Source organism: Narcine bancroftii, chromosome 1 (genome assembly GCF_036971445.1).
Source record: "Narcine bancroftii isolate sNarBan1 chromosome 1, sNarBan1.hap1, whole genome shotgun sequence".
Lineage (NCBI taxonomy): Eukaryota > Metazoa > Chordata > Chondrichthyes > Torpediniformes > Narcinidae > Narcine > Narcine bancroftii.
Window position 1 is genome coordinate 374,874,397 of NC_091469.1, and position 25,196 is coordinate 374,899,592.

The 25,196-nt window shown below is 37.2% G+C and overlaps 1 protein-coding gene across 7 annotated transcripts in view; it reads left to right on the plus strand.

The window, feature by feature from the left end:
• The first annotated feature begins 4,201 nt into the window (after positions 1–4,201).
• sycp2l (synaptonemal complex protein 2-like) overlaps positions 4,202–25,196 on the plus strand; it is a 145,696-nt gene continuing 124,701 nt past the window's right edge. For all 7 annotated transcript variants that reach the window (XM_069913360.1, XM_069913359.1, XM_069913361.1 and 4 more), the window contains exons 1-6: positions 4,202–4,300; positions 4,379–4,403; positions 7,053–7,138; positions 7,219–7,307; positions 8,966–9,000; positions 18,334–18,473. In XM_069913360.1, coding sequence (XP_069769461.1) covers positions 4,220–4,300; positions 4,379–4,403; positions 7,053–7,138; positions 7,219–7,307; positions 8,966–9,000; positions 18,334–18,473 — 456 coding nt within the window. In that variant the 5' untranslated portion in view covers positions 4,202–4,219. The remainder of the gene's footprint in view (positions 4,301–4,378; positions 4,404–7,052; positions 7,139–7,218; positions 7,308–8,965; positions 9,001–18,333; positions 18,474–25,196) is intronic.

Genomic DNA, 25,196 nt, shown 5'->3' on the forward strand with positions numbered 1-25,196 from the left:
TTATATCGGCTGAGCAGCGCCCGAGGGTATCAACAGTCTTGTCCTTGGTGGTGAGGGTGACCAAGCAGGTGGTGGGGTGGACTTTTATTCTCAGGGAGTGGGCCACGCTCTGGTGAATGAAGCTCTCTGTGCTGCCACTGTCAAACCAGCACTTCGTTACCTGCCGGTTGACTTGCATGTCCATCATGGAGTGCCCGAGTTTGTGAGGGATGTCCCTGGTCAGTTTGGTGGTGGCCAGGACTGTCTTGGAGTCAGAGTCACCGCTCTCCAGTTGTGTGCAGTGATTTATGGCGTCCGGAGGCATGAGGAGCGTCAGTAAGGCGGCCTGGTTAACATCGGTCGTGGGGTGTGGTGTGTGGTTGCCGATGGCATCCAGAGGCATGGGGAGCATTGGTAGGGCAGTGTGGTCAGCGCCTGTGTTGACCACATTGTTCTCAATGTCATCGGGGTCCCTCCATGTCGGCACTGCCTGGCCCAAGATGCCAGCGGCACGTGGGGGCCCCGCTGCGTGGCTGGCCTCATTCCCCAGCACTGGGGGAAGTGATGTCATCATGGCCATCGGCAATGACATCATTACGTCAGCTGTAAGTGAAGTCACACCGTGAGCCGGAAGTGACATCGCTGTAGTTCTCGGTGAGCGGCATTCGCGATGTCAGGGGCTGGTTCAGGTGCTCAGGGCACACACTGTGACTGTTGCTGGCAGGGCCGGATGCTGCACCGTTGGGGTCGGTGAAGGCAGAAGTTGTAGTGGGGACAATGGCGTCATCTGGCACGCGCATGTGGAGGGGTCGCTGAGCAGCCGGCTGATTTTGAGAGGCACACTTTAGTGAAGTGCCCTTTCTTGCCGCATCGGGAACAATACTAGTTCCTAGCTGGGCATTTTTGGTGCGATCGTTGGTCTGACCTACACTAGGACCCACAGTACTTACAAGGGCGCCGGGTGCCTGCCACAGCGAAGTTTTCCCTCCCCAGCTTGGTCTGGGGCTGCAGCTGTAGTGTAAGAGGGCCATGAGGGAGCCTGGGGGAACCTGGAATCGAAGACTTCGATGTGCAGGGCTGCTGCTTCTAGGGTTTGGACCATTTACTCTGTCTTGGTTAGGCGTAGATATTGTCAGCTTCTGCCAGATGGCCCTTGAGCATAGCCCTCAGACGAAGGCAGCTTGGATCACCTACCCTGGGTTCAGCCAGATACGGTCGGGCCAACTCTCGCAGGTGTCCCAGATAAGACTCAGCCATCTCCCCGGGTTGCGGGGCTTGGTTGTTGAGGAGGTACCTTGCATAGACTGTATTCATGGGGGGCTTGTACAAGTTCTCGAGAGTGTCCATTGCGCTCTTGTAAGTGGTGCAGCCTTTGGTTGCCTGGAAGGCGTAGGGACTCAGCTTTGACCAGAGTAGGATCAACCTCTTCCGATCTGAGTCCAGAGTGCCGCCTTTGTGTGCCTTGACCGCGTGCTGGCAGATCTCAAAGTGTATCTGGGCTTCCTGGTGGCGTGGGTCGACTTCAAGGCTCCCTGCGCTCAGGAGTTTTTCCATGGCAGCTGTGGGAAAATTTTGTGGATTAAATTGTGGTGCGCTGCTTGCCAAAATCAGACACACACAAGGTAAAGACTGTACAACAGGCTTTAATCCACAAAGACTTCCACAGAGCCAGGCTGGCTGTAGCTGCAATAACTCTGAGTTAGCTTCGGGAGGCCAGCGCAGGCTTATATCCCGGAGGGTGATTGACACCGGACCGGGTGGGGCTTGATCCCTTCAGGCCAACTGATTGACAGCCAGTCAGGTGTTGTCCTGTCTCCTTACACTCCTGCAGGTACAGAGGTTGCCCCCTGCAGTAGGCCAGTGGTCTACCACAACAATGTGACAGGATGAGAATTTAGCAGAAGGAAAGGTGCCCTGTTGACTGCAGTCGAAGTGATGAATGAGAAACACTTGGTGTCGATTGAATTTGCACACTGGACATCATCAACATGGCAAAGTAGTGAGTCACTCTTTGTCCGCACTGATTGCAGTTTTCACTTGCTTGGGATGCAGTGCAGCAACTCACTGATGCTTTAGTGGCTCTTCCCCTTTCTCATGAGTCCCTCCCCCTCCATCTCCACGAATACCAGTCAGCACAAGGTGTACATTTCATGGACAAGAGTTCTTCCTCTTGTATCCATGTGTCGAACTTTCATTGTAATTTTAGATGCTGTTTCAATGCTGTTTGCAATTTCTTTCCCTCTGACACCCTCCCCCCCCCCTCAGTATAATCTCAGTAAAATCTTCATCTAAGACCATAAGTCATAGGAGTGAAATTAGGCTATTTGGTCCATCAAGTCTGCTCTGCTATTTGAATCTTGGGCGATCTATTTCCCTCAAACCATTTCCCTGCCTACTCCCCATAACCTTCACCTTGACAATTTCTTTTAATCTGCATCAATTTTTTAAAGTTGAGATCTGCTTATAAATCAACCTGTTATTATTTTACCATTAACCTTATGATTTTTTTTGTGTTTTACCCAATGTAATTTTTTTTGTTTCATATTGTGAGGTTAGTAGAAGATTCTGTATTTAAAATGCTGTTATTTTGTCTTTACTAATTTAACAGATGTTGATGGACCTTTTATTGCTTTTGGTTCCTGGGTTTGCACCTGTGACTGGTATTTCTTCACATTTCTCTTTGTTCCTTTAGAAACCTATCGTCCCCATGTTTATCCTATGAGTTCCTTCACCTTTCTCCTCCAGGATTTCTTTGTTGTATGTTGTTCTTTGTCCTCCTTTTGTTTAGGCTGTAGCTTTTAAATCCTCAAATTGGAAATAAAACCATGACAATAATGGCATGCATTTCCCTTATGTACAAAAGGAATGGTTTTTTGAAAAGCATTTTATTACGCAAAATTTAATAAATTGCAGTGTGTAATTTTTGATTTTGGGTGAATAATCCATCAAAATATTTAATAATAATTTTCTCTGAAAATTTTAAATTAAGAGTTGCTTAAGTTTAAGTATTGATACCTTCCATTTATGCCGATCAGACTTGAAACCCAAGCACAGTAGGGCACGAAAGGGCTAAAGAAACCCAACAGGTCACATAGCATCAGTTTGTTTAATTGAAACCCAACTCCTTTCTCTTTCCTTCTGTCTCCTTTCCACTATCAAATACCAAATGCATTCTTCATGTTGCTGATAAATGTTATTTTTAAGGCAAAACCTTTCTCTCCTGCAGCAGTTCATCCTTCCAAAGGTTTTTGAGCACCAAACTGCCAGTTGCTTCTTTCCCAATGTCAAATCTCATGACCTCGATACCATACCAGAAATGTCATTATGTCCCTGGTCTTTGTGTTTTGAGACATTCTTCACATATACAACCGCTACGATCACTTCTGATCTGATCTACCAATGTCGTTCAACTTCGGTTGACCCAACAAATCTCTTGTTTATCATCTTCAGTACCTTGTATGCCACACTGATGACATCCATTGCTGTAGTCTGATTGGTTCAAGGTGATACTGGATTTCATTTCAATCTTTATCACTGCATTTGCAAATTGCCTATGGATTTGCAATTGTAGGCCTGCAATTGTATCTGTGAAGAGAGAGCTTGTGAGTTAAGCCTTTTAGAGAGTGTTTAAATTTGTGAGTAAAAACACATTTGATATATAACAGTTGCAGGAACTTTTGAAGATGACTGTCTTCTTAGGTTTTCTGATCTCCTTGTATGTTCTGCAAGGTATCTTGTGAACTTTAAGATCTTTTTGGGTGAATAAATAGGTCACTTCTCACATATCAATTGATAATTTCTATTACTGTTTGAAATTTCAATCTTTTAAGTCCTTCAGAATGACCAAACAAAATAGTATTATATGAAACATTAATACTGGGTCAAATTATTCTGTAACATTTAATGATACAGCATGGCAGAAGCTCACTCTGGTCACTGAAACCCATATAATTAACCTACTAACCCCATATGCTTTGGAGGGTGGGAGGAAACCCATGTAGGTCATGGGTGAAGGTATAAACTCCTTGCAGATGGTGTTGCATTCGAACCTGGGTTGCTGGCACTATAATAACCTTGTGTTAACTGTGCTGGCCTTTGTAGTGTCTTCTATCAATATATTAAGATAAATTTGCTGTTCTAATTTGAGTGTTGTTGAACAATTGGAAATTTACAAATTTTAGTTCCTCGAGTAATGAAGTCTTTTATTTTGTTCCACATGCTCTTATGGTTTGAACGTGCAATGGAATTTTTGAAAACTGCGGAGTTAAAGTCAAATGAGTCACTTATAACTTTAGTTGAAGATATTTTTGATACTATTTTGGTAAGTGCTCATTTTTTTTAAACAATTTTTCTTTCATCTTGAAACTTGTCCAAATGTTCACTTTTATTCTCTCCATAGGCAATTTGCAAATGCAGTGATGAAGGTAAGGTCACTTATCAAACTGACAAGTTAGTTTGTGAATCTTCTTGGTTTCTGATGGCGTGTTCATTGTGTGTCAACATTCTAACATGGGCCTTGTATAGTAACTGCAAAAGAATTTTGAATTGAAAATGTTATCAAGTCATCTTTCAGTACCAGTGATAGGAAAAGAATGGCTGACATTTTGGACCACTGGTTAAGTGTAGTAGAGAACACAGGCCATTTTTATTTTTCTTGCCTCCATGGCATCTCCCTCTTTCCATCATGTTTCATATCCACCTGCTTCTCTAATTGCCTTTGGGGTTGGAGGGCCTGTCCAACCCATTAACCATGTTTTCTATACACTGGCTTCTCTGCTACATTTCCCCAACTTTTGATCAAATGGTTTTGGCTCAACATCGGCCATTATTTCTCTCTTTTTGGATGCTGCCCGACCTGTTGGGTTCCTCCAGCAGAGTATGTGTTTAACCTCTGATTCTAACATCAGTCCTAAGCAGTTAATATTTTTGTATTTGGTTTGAATGTCTGAACCAGCTTGAAATGATTTTATGACCTTGATCTTTGGGAATTTTCTCTGTAACAGAGAGTACATGAGTGTATAACCCAAGTGGGTAGTCGGATGTGGTAATGCTGGTGCTGTGATAGTACAGATCTATCACCAATGTATATAGTGTATATAGTTACAGTATCTAGACTGTGCTTACAGCGATTGGCTGAGAGCTTAGCCACGCCTACTGTCTGGGCCTTAAAGGGTTGTGTCCATAGCCAGGTCGGATCATTCCGGACTGGTTGGCCACCTGTGAAGAGCTCCTGTCTTTTGCTAATAAAAGCCTTGGTTTGGATCAAGAAGTCTTTGATTCTTTCGACGAGCTCTACAGGTGCATACTGCAGAATGCTCAGCTTGTGCATTTAACAGACTCCATTGTGATTGAGAGAGGGATTATTGTCGGAATGGGTTTAAAATTATCCCACTGACTTGTGATTGATGAATTTATTTATCTCATTACTATTCTTGGGCCTTGTTTTGTTGGATGATGTTGGCCCCACCTCCAAGGTAAAAATCCAAGTTTATAATTTGAGTAGATTTTTGGGTCAGTTTAAGACTTAAGCTTGAGATGAAGATGATCTTTTTGTGGAGAGTGAACATTACCATGTTACTATCCAACTGCTGTCTTTGCTACTACAGAAAAAGTGACTCCATGTTAATATGCAGGTGTGGATCTTTATACGTTGACCTAGTAAAACTTTGCTGTATGATTATTTTTGAGGCAAGAGGCAATGTAATGGCTGCATATTTGAGGAGGAAAAAAATGGTCCCTTTGGAGTATAGGGACACTCTGTACTTGTTGTCATTTTATGGTTAAAGACTCTGGAAATGGGAGGTTCAAAGCTGAAGACCTGACAGATTGGGACTAGGGCCTCTTAGCAAAAATAGACCACCAATCTCGGGCTCCGACCTCCCATTCATTGCAGTCATTTATTTGAGGTGCTGCCTCAAGAAGGCAGCCAGCATCATAAAGGACCTCCATCAACCTGGTCACAATTTTACACCTCTACCTTCAGGCAGAAGGTACAGAACCTGAAGACCAGCATGCCCAGAATTCAAGGACTCTTACTTTGCAACAGCTATTAGATGCTTGAACCAGACTTGGTTACATGCATCAGAGGCTGCTCCAACACTATAAAAAATGTCTGCACTTTTGCAAAGTCCCCCTTTTTGTGCTGATGACTGTGAACATTTTTAACTTTATAAAAATTGACAGCATAGCACCATTGAAGGCTCTGTCCCATTACACCATTAACCTACCAAACTCGTTCGCTTGAATAAAGCATGAAAGTCTGCAGATACCGTGGTTAAAAACACAATGTGGAGAAAAACAAAGCAGGTCAAAAAATGTACTTTCTTTATCAAAGATAAAGATACATAACCAATGTTTCAGGCTTGAGCCCTTCATCGAGGTCTGAGCAAAATGTAGGCAGGTGTCTGAACAAATGGAGAGAACAGGGGTAGGGTCAGGGTGGGAGGAAACCAGAGCACCTAGAGAAATCCCAATCAGGTCACAGGGAGAACATACAAACTCCATACAAGACAGTGCCAGACTGGAACCCAGGTCACTGGTGGTGTAATAGTGTTCCACAGACTGCTCTCTGTGTTGCCCATTTATATCTATCTTATGTATTGATTGACTTTTTAAATTTAATTCAATTAATTTACTCTGATAGTTTTTCTCTTCAAGTATCTTTTTGGCTGCAGCAAGTAAGAATTTTGGTTCATATGTACATGGTACAATGCGTCTGGCAATAAACTCATTGTCATTGAATGGCTCATGCTCAGTTAAGCTGTTTGAATTCCATCCTTGGTTGACTGGGATAGCTTTAGGGCTGCCACGACAGAGCGAGAGCCCAGGTACTTTTCCGAGGCACTGACGGAAATGTTGACAGGTCCACCTTGACTGTTGTGAAGACTTTGGTCTTTAGTGAATCTGTTAGCAGGCTTCAAGTAATCATTTTATGGCATTTGTGGGCTATACCATAACCAGACTTGATTCAAATCCTTTCCTCTGAGCCACCGCTAACTGGAGCTGCCTTTCTGGAAAGGCAAGTGGACATTTTAATTGATGATCTCTTCAGTCGCTTGTTTTTGTCTTACTAGGGCAGATTCAACTTTTGGACAGTTTTATTTTACAAATAGGCCATGGAGTGACAGATTTTCATCTTAAAATTAATATCCGCCTGGAGGTAAGATTTCAATCTTCCACGTAGTTATGGCACTTCCTATTAAAACTGAAGGCACTGACTTATTTTTCTGTCTCCTGCAGGCTGTTAGAACCTTCAATTCGATACTGAACTTCACCTCGCGTGAAGGAAAAATAAAGTTTCACTTATCCAAAGAAGCACATGATTTAATGTAAGTATGTTAACAAATGTTGCCTTCACCAACTTTGTGCATCACCTTTGAAGCATTATTTTTGGCCAAGATCCTTCTTTATCCTAGTATTGTGGATTTGAACCCTGTTCCAGACTTGAGCATCAAGCTCAGAGTTCAATAGTAGGTCCTTGGGATGGCTTGTGCAGTGCATTAAATCCTCCTTTCCCATTGGTTGTGAAAGATTCCAAGTCACTGAATGAAGATTGGGAAACCTTTTTGGCCTATATTTCCCATGCAAAATAATATTTTTTTTTAAAAGTAGTTCCTTGGTTGTAAAGTGAACTGCAATACACAAAAGTGCTGGAGAAACTCAGCAGGTCACGCAGCATCCATAGGAAATAAAGGTAACCAACATTTTGGGCCTGGGCCCTTCATCAGGCTCTTGAACCTCCCTTTGCTACACTAATCATGGACTGCTTCAACAGCACAAAAGGGCTGTCTTTGTTAATTGATGAAAGGCCCAAACCAGAAAAGTTGATTACGTTTTACTTCCTGTGGATGCTAGGTGATCTGTTGAGTTTCTCCACCATGGTTGTGTATTGCACTCAACCCCAGCACCTGCAGGCTTTCTTGTTTAACTTATAAACTGCTCTGCTCTGTTTTGCTGTTAGTTAGAAGCAGCATTTTCCTGCATCTCGAAAGTAATAAGACAGAACTTTATATGTTTATATTCTGTGAATGCAAAGACCATAACGTTATGCATGGAGGGACTTATAAATGAAGTCTGAAGTTGCACAACATCAAAATATTTTACTAATTGGATGTAAACTGGCTTTTAGAGTAAAATACCATGGATGCAGTAGATGTGTGAATATAAATACTCAGATCAGAGACTCAGTTTCTCAGAAACATTTAATAGTTCATCAGAAAATGGGGGAAACACAGATTGAGGTAAATTGCACTGACAGAGTGAGATGTGTGAGAGAAAGGGAGGAAAAAAAATTAATGTGTAATATGGGTCTTGATGAGTAAAGCAGCATCTGTGCAGGCAGAGAGATTGCCAAGGTTTTGCGTCGAGTCCTTGCAGACGTGGTGATGGTGCAGGCGGAAGCTAATCACTGTGTAAAAGTGAGGGAGAGGGTAAGATAAAGGGTGGTAGGTAATGTGGGAAAAGAAAAAAAAGTTATTTCTTCAAATTCCAATAGCATAATATTTGGAAGTAAATAAATAAATTAATTTAATTAAGCACAAAGGAGTCCAGTTTGTTAATAGCCCTATTGTGTCTCTTTTTCTACTGACTGAGATATTTTGGTACCTGTATGCTTGTCTCCCATTTCTTAACTTCCACTGCCAGTTTCTTGTGGTCCCCATAGCCTTGAGGTATTATTCGCTCCCTGGAGAAAAATTCTTGATGCGCTCTACCAATGTTAGGCAGGTTTAAAACTTGTCACCCACTAAAGCCTAAATTTAAGTCTAACGCATCTAATTTGAGAAGAATCTTCAACATTAAATTTCTTTTGTGTGCTCAACTCAATTAATACAAGTGCTTTCAGCACAGGTGGATGGTAAATTGGCCATCTTTCACTGCAGAAAGTAAGGAAATTTCTCCTAACTTTGAGCAAGAGGGGGCTCCGTTGTAGTCTTAGTTATGTGGCACAGCAATTACTTGCATTGAATTATTACATTTATATTTACAGGTTCAATCTTGCAAAAACAATTCTGGATGTTGGTGGTAAGAACAAAAATTTATTTCTGCATTTGGTTAGCTTGAGAAACTCGATGCCATTTTCTCATTGCATTCCTCCCCACCCCTCCAGCTTCCTGCCCCGCCCCTTCCATCTAATTGAGCAGCAACATGTTTCCAGGTGTGATCCTACAGGGTTCAATCTGCAAGGTGAATCCTAGCAAAAGCCACATGACAGCCCTGTGTCTGTCACTGGGATTAATTGCTGCATTTAGTTTCTTCATTAAGTGTGGCAGGAGCTGCAAGCTGTGGGCTCAATTTTAAAATTTCAGAAGAATTTGGACTTGTACAGAGAAGGGATAGCTATGGGAAGCTGTAGATTGGGTGGAGGCCAGTGAGATTAGGGAGAAAAATGGGTTGGCACAGACTAGAAGGGCCTGTTTCTATGCTGCAATGTTCTACAGTTCTATATGCTGTTCCTGGAACCGTCAAGGGTTAAGAGATCATGATAGTTTATTTCAAGATTGTTTACATTTTAAATCTCTCCATGTAGTTTCGTCATATTACTACAATATGCTCCAAGTGAAATTGTACACACCATGCCCTGACACACCAATGCACTCTCTTCCCTAACCCTAACGCTATAGAAGATGACTTTCATTAAAAGACCTTTGGATTTGAAGTGCTTAGAAGGATATAGACCAACTGTAGGAAAATGGAACTCACTCAGAATAACTAGGTTTTTAAAAAAGAATTAAACATACAGCATAGTAGGCCATTTTTGGCCTATGAATCCATTCCACCCAATTAACCTACAGCCCCCCCAGTACATTTCAAATGGTGGGAAGAAACCAGAGCACTCAAGGAACATACAAACTCCCTATAGACAGTGTGGGATTTGAACCCAGGTCCTGATCACTGACACTGTAAAGACATTGCACTAACTTCTGCACCAACTGTGCTGCCCTGATGAGTTAGGCTGAAGGGCCTGTTCTGTGCTCTCGGACTCTATAATCATGTTGTCATCTTCCATTACCGATTGGAGCAGAATTGCTTCTGTGGCTCCCAGGTTTTTTTTTCCCCTGGAGTATTCCAAATGATCCATCCTGGCATGAACAGGAAAAAAACTTCAGATGCTGGGATCCAGTGGTCCAAATGGATTTGCAGAGGTCTGGTGCTTCTGATGTGGCCTTCTCAACATTGGAGAAACTGGATGCCCACCTTTCATTGAGCATGGGCCTTCCTGTAGTCAACCATTTTAATACCTCATACGATTGCTACACTGCCCATGGACTCCTATACTATCAAAATGAGGCCACCTTCAAATTGGAGGAACAGCACTCTTGTATTCCATCTTGTCAGTCTCCAACCGGATGACATCAACTTTGACTTCTCCAGTTTTCTTTAACACCCTTCCTTGAGTCTCTCTTTCCCTGCACCTCTATCTCCTTTCATCCAGCTCCCTACCCACTTCCCTTCCTCCTCTGCCCATTTCCCTATCACCTCTCAACCTCTATCCTTGCACCTCTTACCTTTTAGTCTGTGCTCTGCCACCTTTGCGCCCCCCCCGCCCCCATCCTCTACCTTTTTATTTTGGCATCTGCCTCAATTTTTTCAGTCCTGACAAAGGGCCCTTTAATTCCTATGAATGCTGCATGACCTGCTAAGTTTCTCCAGCATGTTTGTGTACTGCATCCATCCTAGCTTAACCAGTTGTTCCCCTTGTGGCATTTTCAGTTTCATGCATGCCCTAAAGGACATGCTGTACACCTCCATCTCCTTGAGTCACTTCTTTCAGTGTTTCCATAGGAACCCCAGCTCCCTGGGTTCGATTTTTGAGGCGACTGCTGTGAGTATGTTCTCTTCCTATCTTCTATCCAACTCTGGATTGTGTTACGTCATCTCTTCAAATGTTCTCCTTGATGGACCTTGCTGTCTTCTGATGCCTTCAATTTGTGAAGCTCTTCTGTCAATATTTATTGTTTCCCTCCTATTCTGTTGAACCCTATTCCTTTGCTGCACTCATTTTTCATATTCCCCTCACCTCCCATTAGAAATCCTGATTTGAATCTTTCAACAGAATGCTCCCATGTTCTTCAAGAGCATGAAGTGGCATTCCCAAGACTCTAATCCAAATGCTGGTATCCAAATGAGAAACAAAAGGTACAGATGGTGGATTCTTGAGCATGTGATGAGCCTGCTGGAGAAACTGAGCTGGTCAGACAGCATGCATGAGCAGAAATAGTCAGTCAATTTTTTTTCTGCTTTGTTGTTGATGAAAGGTTCCAATTTGAAATGTTGACTGACCATTTCTACCCATGGATGCTAGCTCACCTGGGGATTTCCTTCAGCAGCTCATTATATTGCCCTTAATTGTCATTGTCTTTGAATCACTGAAAATCCACTATACCTTGCAGTATTTAACACTTCCAGCTAATGGCACTGTCTGTACATTCTTTGCTGCAGCGTACTGGTCATTGGCACCATTCCTTATGGACACTTCGAATGCTTTTCGCATGTTATTTGAACAGGGCTAGTGATGAATCATTTATCGGTGGATCTCCAGTTTCTTGCAAGTTCAGTAACCAGTGGTATATAGCAAAGAGGAAAAGGAATTATTGATTCCCAATGAAGGGTTTCAACTTGAAACATTGGTGGGGGGGTTGGGGTGGAGGTGTGGCATGATGATGTGAGTGAGGGACATGGGAAAGCACCTCCCCTGGGAGAATTAATTAATAACTGAACGAAAAAAGTTTTCTAAAAATTTTCATTAGTTGAAAGTTACTCTAAGCCTTGCCGGCACAGTTTTACCTATGGCTGCAGGAAAGGGAAAGCCTCCAGCAACTAGAAAACTGGTTCTAAAAGAAGTCACAAGATTTGAAAAAATTGGGCCTACCTTGACGTCGGAGCCTCAGGCTTGATTTTCTCCTCCATGGGTAACGAGAGTGACGGTGGCAAGAGTTCAGGTGACTCTGGTGCTAACTCTCTGAGGAGCCGAAGAAGATGCCGCTAGTGTCCTGAAGAAGACAGTGGAGCTACAAAGTTTACAAGAACAAGAGCGCACGTGTGAACTTCCGCACATGCCCAGAACAGATCAACCAGTGTAAACAGGGGGAGGCTGAAAAGTCAGCTCTCACTAGGGTTGAATTTCAAAACCTGACTCCTTTGTATTCAGAGGCTGAACAGGAAATGCTTTTTTCATCTACCTGTGATGTGGAGCAGGAGGAGGAAAATCAAAAGAGATTGGAGGAGGAGACCGAAGAACAATACCAACAGGCTCATTTGCAAGAAGAGGCTGTGCAGGTCAAGTTACCTGAAGTTGAAGGGCAAGGTATGGGCAGACAGTTGATGAATCAGTTGCAAGCAATGAGTCAGAAAATGGATTTACAGTACAGGTCTATTGGTCAGGATGTGAATACTTAATTTGAATTTGTTAAAGGAGAAATGAAGATAAGGAAGAGATGAAGAGCTCTGTTAAAGTGGTTGATAAAGTTAAAACAAGTTCAAAAAGTTGAAGAAAATTTACAAGAATATCATGATGAAGTGGATCAATGTAAAAATGTAGTTAATAAGTTGGAAGATTCAATTATGACCTGGAGTGTTGAGCAAAAAAGAACTTTTACTAAAAATTGATACAGTAGAGAATCATAGTCAATGAAATAATGTGAAGATTGTTGGACGGCCAGAAGGTTTTGAAGGTTCTAATGCAGTGCAATTTTTTTTCAAATATTTATTCTGGAGACCTTGTGACCTGAAAATTTCCCAAACGGTCTTAAATTGGTTAGAACACACAGGGCACTTGGAAAGAAACCAATGTAAGGTCAATTGCCATGCTCAGTTTTGATCAGATATCTTCATTATCAAGCTAAGGGGACTATTTTGTGTGAAGTGGTCCAGAAAACTCATAGAAACATAGAAGATAGGAGCAGGAGTAGGTCATTCGACCCTTCGAGCCTGCTCCGCCATTCAACGAGATCATGGCTGATCTTAAAGTTCAGTACCCCGTCCCTGCCTTCTCTCCATAACCTTTAATACCTTTAATACCAATTTCAGGGCCCTTTGATTATTGCTGACAAAAAAGGTATTTTTCTATGCAGATCTTAGTGTGAATGTGGTGAAAATAAGAAAGGAATTAAATCCTACAAGTCTATACTTTGGAAGAAGGGCTGTAAGTTTTCTTTTCACCATCCTACAACACTCAAAGTTTTTCTGGGCAATAATCAGGCAAAATTCTTCAACAATGAGATGGAAGCTTTAGAATTTGCTAATTCTCTTCCAAATAATAAAATGGATCAGGTTGATTTATTAACAGTAGAAATCCACAGATTGAGAAGAAACAAATGTCGGATAAGGAGATACAGCAGGAGATTGCTCACCTTGATGATGAGAATCAAGTTAACAAGGATCTTGAAGCTGCTACCCTTGCCTGAAGATGATGAAGACGATTCAAAAATTGATTATTTGTCTCTCCTTGGGGGAGGCAGGGTTTTTTCCTTCTCCTTCCCTACTGTGAGCTACCTAGTGACAAGAGTTGTTTCCCACACTTTTCAGGGTGGTTGTACTGGATTTATGACAGTTTTGTTTGGGTTTTTGTAGTGATTTTTCTCTTTTTTCTATATTTCCTTTCTTTTTCTTGATGGAGATGCCAAGAGTAATTAATGATTTTAGAATATGGGAGATCCAAGAGGAGAAGCAGAGGGGAGTTATGATTTTTTAAAATTTAATATAATGACAAATAGTAAAACTTTAAATTTTATGTTTTCAATGGGCTTAATAATACGATAAAAGGAAGAGTATTAGCGTATTTGAAGAAAATTAGTGTTGATATTGCTTTTTTACAAAAAACTCATTTATCTGAGAAAGAGCATCAAAAATTGAAGAGAGATTGGGTTGGACATATGGTTGCTTCTACTTTTAACACTAATGTAAGGGGTGTGGTAATTTTATTTTAAAAAGTTACCTATTAAAATTCATAAAGTGATTAATGACCCTGTGGGAAGATTTATATTAGTAAATAGTCAAATTTATTCTGAAGATTGGACTTTGATGAATATTTATGCACCAAATTTAGATGATGAAGGGTTTATTAGAGATACATTTATGCATTTAGCTGACACTCATCAAGAAATATGGGTAAGAGGGGATTTTAATTGTTGTTTGGATTCAGTTTTGGATAACACAACCAAATCAATTATTCAAGCTAAAGCAATTTTGAATGTAATGAAAGATTTGAATTTATTTAATATTTGGAAGAGATTAAACCCTAAGGAAAGGGATTGATCTTTTTATTCACATAGATTTGATTCTTATTCTAGGAGAGATTTATTTTTAATCCCTACACAATTCCAAGGAAATTTTATGAATATAGATCATAAGGCCAGAATTTTATCTGATCATTTGCCACTTTTAATGACATTTATTTTTGGATTGGAACAAGCAGTTTATAGATGGCATCTAAATTCTACATTGTTGAAAAGGACAAATTTTTGAGATTTTATAAGAAGGCATGTTCAGGAGATCCTAGAATTAAATTCAAATTCTGTTTCTAATATATTTTGTTGTTTGGGATGCATTAAAGGGATATTTAAGAGGACAAATAATAAATTTTACATTGAAAATTAAGAAAGATTATACCAAAGAGGTTAATCAATTAGAAAGAGAAATACAAGATTTCAAAAAGGTATTACCAAAAAAACTGCAGATGACTAAAGAAAACAATTAATAAAAAAAAGATTCATCTTAATGTGATTCAGACTTATAGGACTGAAAATTGATTGATAAAACTAAGCAAAAATATTATGAATTAGGAGAAAATGTTCATAACATTTTGTTTTGGCAGTTAAAAACTGAACAATCTTCTAGGATAATGCTGTTAGGAAGAGATCAAAGAAGATTCCTTATAATCCTAAAGAAATTTATGATGTTTTTAAAGATTTTTATTCTGATTTTATATAGATCAGAATTTATTCGAAATGAGGACAAGATTGATAAATTTTTATCTTAGATAAATTTATCTCACTTGACATTATCAAGATCATAAAAATTTGTATACTCCTTTTACAATAAGAGAAATTAATGAAGTGCTTAGTTCCTGACAGAGTGGAAAATCTCTAGGAGAAGATGGTTTTCTGTCTGCATTTTATAAGAAGTTGAAGGACCTTTAAATACCTCCATTTAGGGAAGTGCTAAAGCAGACAACAGAAGCCCATTCTTTACTGGGTTCTTTTTTTCAACAGCAATAATTACCATTATACCTAAGAAAGACAAATACTTGGTAAAACCTGCTTCTTATTGTCCAATATCTTATTGAATGTAGATTATAAATTTATTACAAAATTATTAGCAGATTATCTAAATATCTGTCTTATTTTATTCATATGGATCAAGCAGGATTTATTTAAAAATTGGTTTTCTGCAAACAATATTGCAAGATTAATTAGCTTAATTAATTGAATTTGGAAAAGAGGAGATTGTAGTATTGCAGTAACTTTGGATGCGGAAAAGACTGCTGATAGATTGGAATTGAACTTTTTTTTAAGTATTGGAGAAGTTTGGTATTCATTCTATATTTATAAATTGGGTTAAAAGTTTGTATAAAAATACTTTGGCAAAAGTTATTACAAATGGACAAATTTCTGTTTCTTTTTCAGTAACTAGGACAAGTCAGCAAGGTTGTCCTTTGTCCCTGTCTTTATTTATTTTAGCAATTGAACCTTTAGCTGATCTTATTAGACAGGATTCCAAGATCAAGGGAATTGAAGTGAATTACGAAGAATATAAAATTAATTTGTTTGTTGATGGTGTTTTGGTTTATTTAACTGATCCTAAAAATTCTTCATTACAATTATAGATTAGATTGAAAAAATATTGGAGAAGTCTTTTATAAAGTTGTTTGGGGGAAAAAAGAGTGAGATGATGCCCTTAGCTGTGGGTGATTATACAGATTGTAAAATAATCACAAAATTTAGATGGCTAGATGTAGGTATATATAAATATATAGATAGATAGACAGATAAATATATATTTTAAAAAATATATATAAATATATAGATAGACAGATAAATATATATTTTAAAAATATATATATAGATAGACAGATAAATATATATTAAAATATATATAGATAGACATAAATATATGTTAAAAATATATATAAATATATAGATAGATGGACAGATAAATATATATTAAAATATATATATATATAAATATATATATATAGATGGACAGATAAATATATTAAAAATATATATAAATATATAGATAGATGGACAGATAAATATATTACAAATATATATATAAATATATAGATAGATGGACAGATAAATATATTAAAAATATATATATAAATATATAGATAGATGGACAGATAAATATATTAAAAAATATATATAAATATATAGATAGATGGACAGATAAATATATATTAAAAATATATATATAAATATATAGATAGATGGACAGATAAATATATATTAAAAATATATATATAAATATATAGATAGATGGACAGATAAATATATATTAAAAATATATATATAAATATATAGATAGATGGACAGATAAATATATTAAAAATATATATAAATATATAAATAGATGGACAGATAAATATATAGATAGATGGACAGATAAATATATTAAAAATATATATAAATATATAGATAGATAGACCAATAAATATATATTTTTAAAAAATATATATAAATATATAATAAGAATGCATATATGAATACATATAAATATATGTATATAATACATGACTTGTATATTTAAAAAAAAATAGAATATAATGTAATTATATTGTGGCAAAAAATTTATAAATAATGTATTAAAAAAATTATTGAAAAATCAATAACTACTGATTTCCTCCAGCAGATTGTTTACTCTTTCAGTGGAATCATGAAATCTGTCACAGTACAGGATGACCATTTTCCCAATTGGATGTTTTGTATCAATGCAGGCAGTCTTATTCCCCGCTTTCTTCTCCATAGCCTTGCAACTATTTTATCATTAAATACAAGTCACAATTGCTCCCATATCCAATATTTTTAGACCTAAATTCCAGATCATAACTAGTTGCGGGGTGGGTGGAGGGGGTGCAGGGGGGGGGGGGTCAACCCTTTGACTTGTGGCTGAATTTTTCAAATTGCTCTAAATCAATTCTACTCTGGCCTTTTTTATATTTTAAAAAAAGTTTCTCTCTTAATATCTACTAAATACTTCATAATTTTTTCTGATTTTATCAAATATTCTCTGTCCTAGGCAGAAGTACACAAATGTATCCCTTTGGCTGGAATTAGACATCCCTACAACCATATTTGTAAACATTTTTTTTTCTACACACTTCTAGGTCTTCATATTTTATTTAGCTAGCAAGTATTGGCTTTGTAGCCTGGTCAATTCTTTATAAAATTTTTGGGTGATGTCATTACATCATATTCTTGTCTTTGTACATGAAGTCCAGTATCACAAATGCATTATAGCTGCTTTCTCAAATTGTCCCTTTTTTGTTTACAAGATTCATGTCTTTCTGTTCCCATGTATCCATCTTGTTGTCTATGCCCCTAGTCCAATGTATGCCTCTACAAAACTCTGACATTTACACTTCTGATCAAGTCTTTATTTTGCTCACCCATCTGCACATTCATTGTTGTCTACTTGCCTTTTCTTCCTGTTTTCCACCTTTCAAGCTTTAGTTCACTGCAAATTTCAAAACTTAATTCAAAATATCCACATCTAATCACTTAACATATAACAAAGTAGATTTCCTGGAATATTGTCTCCAGGCTCCAGTCTGGAAAAGCATTTATTTACCACAGGATTTACAGCCTCATGCAATAAAAATAAAGTGTTATGGTTTATGTTTACATAAGTCAGCACAACATCATTGTGTTGCCTGGATTGGAGTATCTAGAATACAAATAAAAATTGAGTAGACTGCGTCTTTATTCATTGGAGCGAAGAAGGTTGAGGGGGGGATTTGATAGGGGTATATAAAATTGTGAGGGGGATAGATGGAGTAGATGTGAATGGGGTCTTCCCCTTGATGGTAAGTGAGATTGGAATGAGGATTCATAGGTTAAGGGTTAGAGGTAACATAAGAGGAAGCTTCTTCACTCAGAAAGTGGTGGCTGAGTGGAATGACCTTCCGGAAGAGGTGGTAGCAGCAGGGTCAATTTTGTCATTTAAGAGAGGATTGGAGGGTTATGGGCAGGGAGCAGGTAGGTGGAACTAATGGAGTTCACTTAAATCGGTGCGGATTAAAGGGGCCGAGATGGCCTTTTTCCATATTGTAATTGTTATATGGTTATAAATGGCATATAATGTGCTGTAATTATATTCTTAACACATTCTTAACTTTTTTACTTTTAAAACCAGACTATGAAATTCAGGTGGCCATTTCGGAAGCCCTGTGTCGAATGACTGACAAGAAGACAAGAGAGGCTTTTATTTATAAATGGTTTGACGAGCGTAATGCAAATGCATTCAAAAAGATTAAAGATGTTGAATTTGAAACTGTAAGTATGCTTACTTTAATAAATTGTTGCTGTAATTAAATAGTTGCAGGATATTGATAGGAAAATTAGAAATTTCTATAGAGATGAACTATTGAAAAGGATATTATTAAACTGAAAAGGTGAAGAATATTATTGGGACTGGAAGGGGTGGTGGGGGGAGGCTTTGGAAATTAAAGAGAGGAGGAGGTGGAAGTGTAGGGGAAGTGTCAAGGTGAGATGTCCATTGTAGATGATCTGGTAAGTTGGGCTAAAGGGCCTGTTTTTGTGCTGTTCATTTCTGAGCTTCTTGTACTGTAAAGTGTTAGTAGCTGAATTCTTTGCTTGGGCATTGCTTGACAAATTATCTAGGATCCAGAGGATGTAAACAGTAGACTGTTTACACAGTTAATGTGTGCTTGGTCTTTCTATAGGCTTTTGATAAGGTCCTGCACTAGATATTGTTGTACAAAATTAGAGGACATGGTAGAGAAGGTAATGTTTTGACATGATAGAATATTGGTTGCAGGCAGGAAACAGACGGGTTATAAATGGGTCCTTTATTGATTGGCAGGCAGTTACCAATGGGGCTGAAACATATTAAATGGGTGTCATCAAAAACTGATTCAATGCATAACAAAGTAACTCTATTCTGCTTCTCAATCTCGTTATTTATTTACTTGATATCAAGGAGAGAGAGCGCTGGTTTCCACCAACACCCAGTCTGATGCAGCATTCTTCTAGCTAGCTATACAATGTTTTCAGCAACTGTGCCTTTGCAGCAGATCTTCCCACCTTGTTACAATAGTTCCCAAAACATATCCTCCTTATTTTGATACACTTTGTCCCAAGTCACTCCCTGTGGCCATGTGTTATGATCTGCCTGCCACACTCCTTGGGCAACTTTACATGATTTCAAAATCCACCGGTCTTTCTTTTTTCTTTTTTTCTTTTTCAATCTTTTTATTATTATTATAATTTATAAACACATACAGTTCAAAGAGATATAAAAAAATACATAGTAAGTAATGAATTAATACAGAGATATTAAACAATAATATTACAGAATAAAAATATATCATAAAAAAAATTTTGATCAGTTTAGGGTGTGAACTATCTCTAAAAAAAAGATATAATTAATAACAATATATGAAAAAAGAGAGAAAAAAACCCCAAAAAAGAAGAAAAAACAAATCTGAATAAAAAAAAAACTTAAAAAAAAACTTTAAAAAAAACCTACAGATATAGCTAAACCACGCCGATCACTCCGATCTCATCTTACAGCCCAATTATCATACATAATCATAGAAAGAAAACAGAGCCAGATCAACTCACCACAAATGAAAATGTTGAATAAATGGTCGCCAGGTTAACTCAAACTTAGAAGGGGATTCATAGACAGAGTTTCTAATTTTCTCTAAATTTAAACATAGTATAGTTTGGGTAAACCATTGGAAAACAGTGGGAGGATTTACCTCTTTCCAATTTAATAGTATAGATCTTCTAGCCATTAGTGTAAGAAAAGCAATCATACGATCCGCAGGAAGAGATAAATAAGTCAAATCTATCATAGGTAATCCAAAAATTGCGGTAATGGGATGTGGTTGTAAATCAATATTCAAAACAGTAGATATAATGGAAAAAATTTCCTTCCAATAATTCTGTAAAGAGGGACAGGACCAAAACATATGTGTAAGGGAAGCTATTTCCAATTGACATTTATCACATATAGGATCGATATGAGAATAAAAGCGATGGAGTTTATCTTTAGACATATGAGCTCTATGAACAACTTTAAACTGTATTAGTGAATGTTTTGCACATAGATAAGAAGAGTTTACCAGTCGCAGAATTTTATTCCAATTTTCATTAGAAATATGAAGGTTGACTTCTCTTTCCCAATCATTTTTAAACTTTTCAAAAGTCTCAGAATTTATTTTTGTAATTATATTATATAATTTAGATATCACACCTTTTGGAGGGAATTTTGAATATAGTATATCCTCTAAAACAGTCGTAGTCTCCCGATTGTGAAAAGAGGGTAAAGTCGAAACTAAGAAACTCCTAATCTGCAAATATCGAAAGAAATGAGATTGAGGTAAATCATATTTCATGGATAATTGTTCAAATGACATGAAAGAGTTATCCAAGAATAAATCCGAAAAGCATGTTATACCTTTAACTTTCCAGAGTAAATAAGCTTGATCAATTAGAGAGGGATGAAAAAGGAAATTTAGTACAATAGGAGTTTCCAAGATAAAATGACTTAGGCTAAAAAATCTCCGGAATTGAAACCATATACGTAGTGTATGTTTAGCCATTGGATTATCAATTTGTTTATATAATTTAGTAAGAGTAAAAGGGAGAGCAGCTCCCAAAATAGAGCTAATTGAAAAATTTTGTATCGGTTTAATTTCTAAATTACCCAATGGGGATTTAGAGATAATTCTGAATAATTCAACCAATACCTTAAGTAACTAATATTAATTGCCCAGTAATAAATTCTAAAGTTGGGTAATGCCAACCCTCCCTCTAGTTTAGATTTCTGTAAATATTTTTTCCCCAATCTAGGATTCTTGTTTTGCCAGATATATGAGGACAATTTAGAATCGACCTTATCAAAAAAAGATTTAGGAACAAAAATAGGTATAGCTTGGAATATATATATAAATTTAGGTAAGATCATCATCTTAATAGCATTAATTCGGCCTATCATGCATAGGGATAATGGTGACCAATTGGTAAGTAAACTGCCGATCAGGTCCAATAGAGGGAAAAAATTAGTCCTAAACAAATCTTTATGTTTTTTAGTAATCTTAATCCCTAAATATATAAAATGGTCTCTAGCTATTTTAAAAGGTAAACTATCATAAATACGGACCCATCCATTAAAAGGGAATAATTCACTTTTATTTAAATTCAGTTTATATCCCAAAAAATTACTAAATTGGGCTAATAAAGATAAAACGGCAGGAATAGAATTTTCAGGATTGGAAATATATAACAATAAATCATCTGCATATAGTGATACTTTATGAATATCCCTGCAATGAATAATACCAGTAATATTGGGTGCTTCTCTGATAGCAATTGCCAAAGGTTCTAAAGCTAAGTTAAATAATAAAGGGCTAAGGGGGCACCCTTGCCTGGTGCCCCGAAATAATCGAAAATATGGCGATCTTTTGGTATTAGTAAAAACCGAGGCAACTGGGGAATTATAAAGAAGTTTAATCCAAGATATAAATATCGGACTAAAATTAAATTTTTCAAGAACTGTAAATAAATAAGGCCATTCTACTCTATCGAAGGTCTTCTCAGCATCTAGTGAAATAACACATTCTGAAGACTTATGTGAAGGAGTGTAAATAATATTCATCAATCTTCTAATATTAAAGGAGGAATAACGATTTTTAATGAATCCAGTCTGGTCTTCAGAGATAATATATGGTAATATCTTCTCTAGCCTTGTCGCTAGAATTTTATAGAGAAGATCTTAGAATCAACATTCAACAAAGAAATAGGTCTATAAGAAGAACATTCGGTCGGGTCTTTATTTTTTTTCAAAATTAGAGAAATCGTAGCTCTGTAAAATAATTGTGGTAGTTTACCCAATGTGATAGATTCATCAAACATCTTAATCAGCCAGGGAGAGAGAGTAGAAGAAAAAGCTTTATAAAATTCCACAGAATATCCATCGGGACCTGGTGCTTTCCCCGATTTCAGTGAGAAAATATTATTATTGATCTCCGAATCTGTAATGGGTTTACTTAATTCTAAGTTATCTTGAGGTAATACTTTTGGGAATTTCAAATGTTCTAAAAAATTAAACATATTACTAAGGTCTTGAGGGGATTCTGTACTATATAAGGATGTATAAAAATTTTGGAAAGATTGATTTATCTGTTCCTGGTTAACAGTCAGTTCTCCATTCTGTTTGCGAATCTCCACAATTTGGCGTCTAGCTGAAATATTCTTCAGATGATTAGCCAACAGTTTACCCGATTTCTCACTATGCACATAAAAATCAGATTTAGATCTAATTAGCTGGTTTTCAATCGAAGATGTAAGTAACAAATTATATTCCATCTGCAGTTCAATTCTTTGTTTGTAAAGTTCTTCAGTAGGATCAGTCACATATTTCTTATCAATGTCTTTAATCTTCTCAACCAATAGATGAATCTTGTTTTTGATGCATTTCTTCAAAGCTACTGAGTAAGAAATAATTTGACCACGAATATAAGCCTTGAATGTATCCCACAATATTCCATAAGAAATTTCCGTAGTGTAATTTGTTGAAAAGAAAAAGTTAATTTGTTCTTTTATAAATTTAACAAAGTCTAAATCTTGCAATAATGTAACATCAAAACGCCAGTGCTTAATAGTAGAAACAGAGTCTTTGAATTTAAGAGAGAGTTGTAATGGAGAGTGATCCGAAATGGCTATAATGTCATACTTACAACAGTTACAAGTGGAATAAAACGTGAATCAATAAAAAAGTGATCAATTCTCGAGTATGAATAGTATACATGAGAAAAAAAAGGAAAACTCTTTATCTGTGGGGTGAAGAAATCTCCAAATATCAACAGCTCCAGAGTTAGTAAGGAAAGAGTTAATATATGTAACCGATTTATTCGGTAGGAGCTGTGAAGGTTTCGACCTATCTAGCAGGGGATTCAGACAACAGTTAGAATCCCCACCCATTATTAAATGATATTCATTTAGATTGGGTAAAATAGTAAACAAAGATCTAAAAAACTCAGGGTGATCTACATTCGGGGCGTAAACATTAACCATGACAACCTTAATATTGAATAATAACCCAGTAACAAATAAAAATCTGCCATTAGGGTCTACAGTGATGTCATGTTGAACAAATGTAATAGAGGGATCAATAAAAATAGATACACCTCGAGTCTTAGAGCATGAGTTGGCATGAAATTGTGGGCCTTTCCAAGATTTAAAAAAACGCAGATTATCCTCCTTCCTCACATGAGTCTCCTGTAAAAAAATAATCTGTGCTTTCAGTCTCTGGAATACTTTAAAGACCTTCCTCCTTTTAAACATGTTGTTTAGACCATTAGCATTCCAAGAGACAAAATTAATGTTTTGATCCATTACTTAGGTCAACCCTCCAGTATATAAAGGGTTAACCAAAGCAGGGACCCATGCGCCTGGAAGAAGAATTAAGATATAAGGAAGGACCGGAAATGACAACGTGTCAGCCATATCTGTAGTTCTAAAAGAAAAATCAAGAAAAAACAAAAGAAAATGAAACATAAGAACCCCTGAAGGAAAAACAAAACCCACCCCCCACCCACAAAGCCCCCCATCTGACCAGAGAGTGATCAGAGAAAAAAGAAGAGATAATACTAAACCTACCCCCATGTCTTCAGACGGCAGCTCCAAAATATTAAGATAAGATCCACCACCTAAACTTATAAAAAGGATAACTCAAGCTAAAATCAAATACTAAATATTGAAAGAAAAATATTTAAAAAGAAATAAAAGAAAAATCGTAATTGTGTAGTACCTACTGATAAAACAAAGTCATAAAGAGTTAAATCATTTTAAAATTAGTTTATGAAGAAAGACAAAGAGAAAATGGCGAATGTAAAAAAAACCATGAAAAGTTTTAATAAACAAAAAATAAAAAATCGCCATTTTCAGTAATTCAGAAATAAAATAGTAAAGAATATAATCATATTATTAGTATAGATTAATATAAAATTAAACATACACTTATATATTTTTAAAAAAAAAATTTATCACAGAGGAGAAAGAAAATATATAAAAATGTGTTAAAGATGAACAGGATAATTAGAGCTATAATGATCTATTACTTTTCGAATGGTCAGAAATCAGAATCTGACTATTAACCTGAAAAAGACCGATATCTACCGCATTTTTTATCGGTCACTCGGGCTGAGAGGTCGCGCTAGACGGGAAATTAGCCGACAGGTAGTTCCGTGCTGCAGACACGGAGTCGAATATTTGACGAGCTTGGTTCTCCGGAGAAATCCTGAGCCTCGCAGGATACAGGAGCGCAGGTTTCAGTTTCTTCTCAAAACATTCGGATATCAGATCTTTAAACCGTCTTCGAGCGCGTACTACCTCCGGACTAAAATCTTCATAGGCTCTTAGACTAAAGCCACGAACAGTCACATTTCCAAGTCTTCTGGCTGTACGAATCAATCTATCCTTTGTACTCACGTAATGCATACGGACCATCACCACTCTGGGTTTGGAAGCTTCAGCATTTCGGTTCCAGATACGATGTACTCTATCAAGTAGCGGTGGATCAGCAGGGAATTCGGATGGGTATGCTTCTTTTAAAAGCTCGGCAAAAAACGTCAGGAGATCTCCTTTCTCAATGCCTTCAGGAATTCCAACCAAACGAATATTTTGTCTTCTGGAACAGTTCTCTGAATCAATGCTTTTCAGCTGGAGCTCTTCTAGTTGTTTAATTGCTTTGGAAAGTTTCTGTTTGACCTCAGTCAGTCTAATCTCTTTTTGTTGAACTTCAGTTTGAAGAGCTGCAATTAAGGTATGTTGTTTTTTGGCTTCAGCTTCTGAGGCAATTAAAGCTGTACGAAGTTCAGCTAGGTCTTTTTTGCGACAAACATCTTTGAATTCATCACGAAAGAATTTTAAAAAGTCAGTGAAGGTCATCTCACTTAGTTTAATGTCTGGTTGTTTCTTCTCTCGGCCGTTACCTTCTTCTGCCCGGGTTTTAGCTCGTGTAGCTTT